This window comes from Myotis davidii, unplaced genomic scaffold (genome assembly GCF_000327345.1).
Source record: "Myotis davidii unplaced genomic scaffold, ASM32734v1 scaffold8, whole genome shotgun sequence".
NCBI classification, from domain to species: Eukaryota; Metazoa; Chordata; class Mammalia; order Chiroptera; family Vespertilionidae; genus Myotis; species Myotis davidii.
The window spans coordinates 2,623,109-2,628,094 of record NW_006299520.1 but is presented as its reverse complement, the minus strand read 5'-3'; the positions used below and the strand labels follow the sequence as shown (position 1 = coordinate 2,628,094).

Genomic DNA, 4,986 nt, shown 5'->3' with positions numbered 1-4,986 from the left:
GTTTTACTATGGTTGCAAATATCAAAAAATTTCTATATGTGACACGGCACCAGAGTTAAGTTAGGGTTTTTCAAAATGCTGACACACTGAGCTCAAAAGGTTCGTCATCACTGCTCTAGTCTGATGGAGTCACTGGAGGTTTCAGTATGATAAAGCTAGAGTCGCAGTGCCTGACCCATTAGGCAGTCTGTAACCCTGGCTGTGGTCACTCACATCGCTGTCCTTGTGTAGCAAAACCAATGCGTTCCGGTTGTCTGTATGTATATAGTTTGTGGCTAAGAGCACTGGCGTGTTAGATATCGTGTTGTGATGATTATTAGTGTTTATGTACACATTTTAATGCAATTAAAACTTGAGATTTGCAACCTTTTGTATGTTACAGAATCTGATGACCAAAACTACCGGGTGGAGGCTGTCCATGCACTCGTCCACATTACCAGAGAGATGTGATAATAACTATTTGATACAGTGCTTTTAAGGCATGAAGGGGTAGGTGTCGTTGTGATGATTATTAGTGTTTATGTACACATTTTAATGCAATTAAAACTTGAGATTTGCAACCTTTTGTATGTTACAGAATCTGATGACCAAAACTACCGGGTGGAGGCTGTCCATGCACTCGTCCACAAATTACCAGAGAAAAACCGAGAGATGCTGGATATCTTAATAAAGCACCTGGTCAAGTAATTCTCTGACTTCTGTTGTTCACTTTAACTTGTTCAGCTGTTAAAGTTAAGCTTGTCCGTGTCATCGTAAGTGTGTGATGGTGCCGGGACATCGTTATGGTCATGAGAGTCTGTAGAATGTGCTTTAAAAATGAATGACTAATTTTAAGATATATCTATATGTACATGTGTATGCACCTGGGTATGTGTACAGTATAAAAATAATTCTGTCCTTTGCAACGGTTAAGCTAATGATGAAAAACTTACAGGTCAACTTAAAAATATATGTGGAAATATATAGTTTTTCCCAATTCTTTTAGATACATTGTAATCCCTAAATTTGAAAACTAGTTCTCCATATTACCAAGGTCAACAGGTTCTCCCAGGCCAAACTTCCACTCTAATATTAGCTCCTTTCTTTGGACTCATAGTATCTCTTGGTCTCTGAAGATTTTTCTGACTCTGCTGTTAGTCATTGATATACTTAAAAATCTTGATAGATATCACAGTAGTCAGGTTTCTCCAGAGAAACAGAATGAGTAAGATGTTTGTGATTATGTATACACATATATACTAGTACATACTAGAGGCCCGATGCGCAAAATTAGTGCAAGAGTAGGCCTGCCTTCCCCCGGCTGCTGGAACCAGCTTCCCTCTGGCACCCGGGACCTAGGCTTCCCTCACAGCTCCGGATTCCTCCAGAAGGTAGTCTGGAAGGACATCCAGTCTAATTAGCATATTACGCTTTTATTATTATAGATACCTATATACATGTGTGTATATGTATGTGTATGTGTATGAGAGAGATGGATTGATTGCAAGGAATTGGCTTACATGATTGGGAGGCTGGTAAGCCTGATGCCTGTGGGGCAGGCCTGCAGGCTGGAGACACAGAAAGAGTTGATTTTGCAGCTGGAATCTAAGGCAGCCCAGAGACCTAATGCCTCTTTCTCAGGGGACCTACTCTTTTTTTTCTTAAGACCTTCAACTGATTGTTTGAAGCCCACCCAAGTTATGGAGGGTAATCTGCTTTACTCAGAGTCTACTGATTTAAATGTTAATCTTATGTAAGAAGAAAAATACCTTCACTGAAACAGCTGGAATTATGTTTGACCAAATATGTGGGCACTGTGGTGTTGCAAATTTGGCCATAAAATTAACCATCACATATCTATCTAGAAATTGAGTCTCTCTTTCGTTCTCTCTCTCTCTCTCTCTCTCTCTCTCTCTCTCTCCCTCTCCCCTCTCTCTCTCTCCCCTCTCTCTCTCTGTCTCTCTCTCGCTCTCCTCTCGCTCTTCTCTCTCTCTCTCGTTTTCTTCTCTCTCTCTCCCTCTCTTGCTCTCTCTCTCTTAATCCAGAAGTTTATTTGCCATGCTTCTGGAAACAAAAGTCCAAATTCACATTTTAAACTTATTTCAGAATACCCTTACCATTTTTCATTTTTTCTAATTTACTTTTGTTTAATTTATTTAATTTGTTTTGTTTCTATCACCATTTATCCCCCATATACCTTCTTTCACCTGCCCCATGCCCCATCCCCCTCAGTCACCACACTGTCTATGTCCATGAATTCTTTCTCTTTCTTTTTTGCTCAATCCCTTCACATATACACCCAACCACCACCACCAGAGCTGTCTAACTACTCTGTACCTATGAGTCTGTTTCTATTTTGCTTGTTAGTTCATTTTGTTCATTGGATTCCATATGAGTGAAATAATATGCTACTTGTCTTTCTCTGACTGGCTTATTTCACTTAGCATAATGTTCTGCAGGTCCATCCACACTGTCGCAAAGACTGTTAAAAAGACATTTTTCATCTGAATGAATACCATGATTCATAATCAAATAATTAATCCCTTCCTTGTTTGCTAGAAGTAATAACCCAATTTATGCTAATTTTAGCCATGCACATTTGAAATAGTGCTACATAACATATTAATAACTCTCAATGTGCAGGCTTTGAGATAATATTAAATTCCCCCGTAGGAATCCACTTGGAATGGCATAATTTCAAATTCATTGTTAACTGTTGCCTATGGCAATACCTTTATTGCTAATGAATAAGAACTCATCCTTCGCCGATACCGGTTTGGCTCAGTGGATAGAGCGTCGGCCTGCAGACTGAGGGGTCCCAGGTTTGATTCCGGTCAAGGGCATGTACCTGGGTTGCGGGCACATCCCCAGTAGGAGATGTGCAAGAGGCAGCTGATCGATGTTTCTCTCTCATCGATGGTTCTAACTCTCTATCTCTCTCCCTTCCTCTCTGTAAAAAATCAATAAAATATATATTTAAAAAAAAAAAAAGAACTCATCCTTGGTCTGAATTAGTCTTAAATTATGTTTTTGAATTGTGTATAACCTCTTTATGAAATTTAACCACACTCTATTTATTGGTCATTCTCTTGTATTCAAGCTATTTTTCTAGTAAAGTCTTTTTTATTGTGTTTTTTATTTGTTTTGTTTTGTTTTTTAATATATTTTATTGATTTTTTACAGAGAGGAAGGGAGAGAGACAGAGAGTCAGAAACATCGATGAGAGAGAAACATCGACCAGCTGCCTCCTGCACATCTCCCACTGGGGATGTGCCCGCAACCCAGGTACATGCCCCTAACCGGAATCGAACCTGGGACCCTTCAGTCCGCAGGCTGACGCTCCATCCACTGAGCCAAACCGGCTTTGGCTTATTGTGTTTTTTAAATTGACATGAATGTCATTGCTTAATTACCCAGAGTATTAGACGAACACAAGCTTCACCCTTAATTTGAATGTGTGTTGTTTTGATAACAAGGAATAGCAGGGCAGGGTATCTGGCCATAGAAAAGTGCTTAAAATTCCCTTGTTCATCCTTCACCACCATTCCTGTCTCTTTGCTTTTTTTTCTTTCTCTGTTTTTTTGTTAATTGACTTTTTGAAACTACTTTTATAAAGTCTCTATTTTTAAAAAATATTTTATTTAATTAGAAAACAACAGTTCACACATTTTCCCCACACCTGACCCCACATCCTCTTAAAACCACCAATCTGTTCTCTATATCTGTGAGCTTTTTGTGTGTGTGTTTTTTGTTGTTGTTCTTTAACATTCCACATATGAGGGGGATCATAAGGTGTTTGTCTTTCTCTGTTTGACTTATTTCGTTTTCAGCATAATGCTCTTGGAATCCCTCCATATTTTCATAAATGGCAAAATTTCATTCTTTTTTATGCCTGGGTAAAATTCCATTGTTGATACATACCATAATTTCTTTATTTGTTCATCCATCAGTGGACACTTCGGTTGTCTTCATGCCTTGGCTACTGTAAATAGTGTACAGTGAACATGGGAGTGCATGCATCTTTTCTAGTTAGTGTTTTTTTTGTATAGTAGGATGTGTGTTCTAATGACTTAAGTAAATTGTAAACAACTGATAACACTCTTGGTCCCTGGCAACCTTATGACATGGGTAAACTATAAACAGCTAACAATACTCTTGGTCCCTAGCAATCTTATGTGTCTTAAGGAAAAAAAAAAGAATTTAAGACCTGTAACCTGGATTAGTCACTGGCCTAAAGGAACAACAACTTAATGACTAATTCCAAATCTCCATTAATTAGCTCTGAGATGTTATATAAATCACTAGATGCTCAGTGCACAAAGTTTGTGCACGGGTAGGATCCCTAGCGGTTGCTGGCTGCCGGCTGCGACCTCCCTTCCCCCAGCTGCCTGCTGCTGGCCGAGGCCTCCCTTCCCTCGATCCCTTCCTCTGGCTGGCCCTGCCCCCTGGTCAAACTCCCAGACGAACTCCAGGTCGAGAGGACAATTTGCATGCTATGCTTTTATTATATAGGATGGATTCAATAGTTTGGGTTAACTTTTGTTTTTTAAAAGCTATTTTGAAATCAGAGGCATTACAAGTATGTGGTTCGTGATTTAAACAAAGGATACCTAATGCCTCTAGCTAGGTGTGAAGGACAGCTTATACTGATACAGAAGGAGTAGAAGTCATCCTTTGAGAAATACCTTGGAAAGATTAAGGCTCAGTGCATAGAAAAGCTTTGTTGAAGAATTTCAATAGTGTCACTTTGATATATGTCAACTTATAATTTTGGCTTTATTGTCACTATTTTTTAAGTAAATTTTAATGCATAATGACTGTGGAAAGTTAACAGTATTAGAACAAAGCCCGAAGCTTTTATTTTATTTTTTATACGTTCTGGCTTTTTAAAAAAATATATTTTATTGATTTTTCACAGAGAGGAAGGGAGAGGGATAGAGAATTAAAAACATTGATGAGAGAGAAACATCAATCAGCTGCCTCCTGCACACACTCCATTGGGGATGT

General features: G+C 38.8%; 1 protein-coding gene across 1 annotated transcript in view; it reads left to right on the top strand.

Annotated features, from left to right (window-relative positions):
* Positions 1 to 4,986, top strand: part of ARHGAP42 (Rho GTPase activating protein 42) — a 208,959-nt gene that overhangs the window by 186,661 nt on the left and 17,312 nt on the right. Inside the window, exon 16 of the mRNA XM_006775261.2 lies at positions 578 to 683. Coding sequence (XP_006775324.1) covers positions 578 to 683 — 106 coding nt within the window. The remainder of the gene's footprint in view (positions 1 to 577; positions 684 to 4,986) is intronic.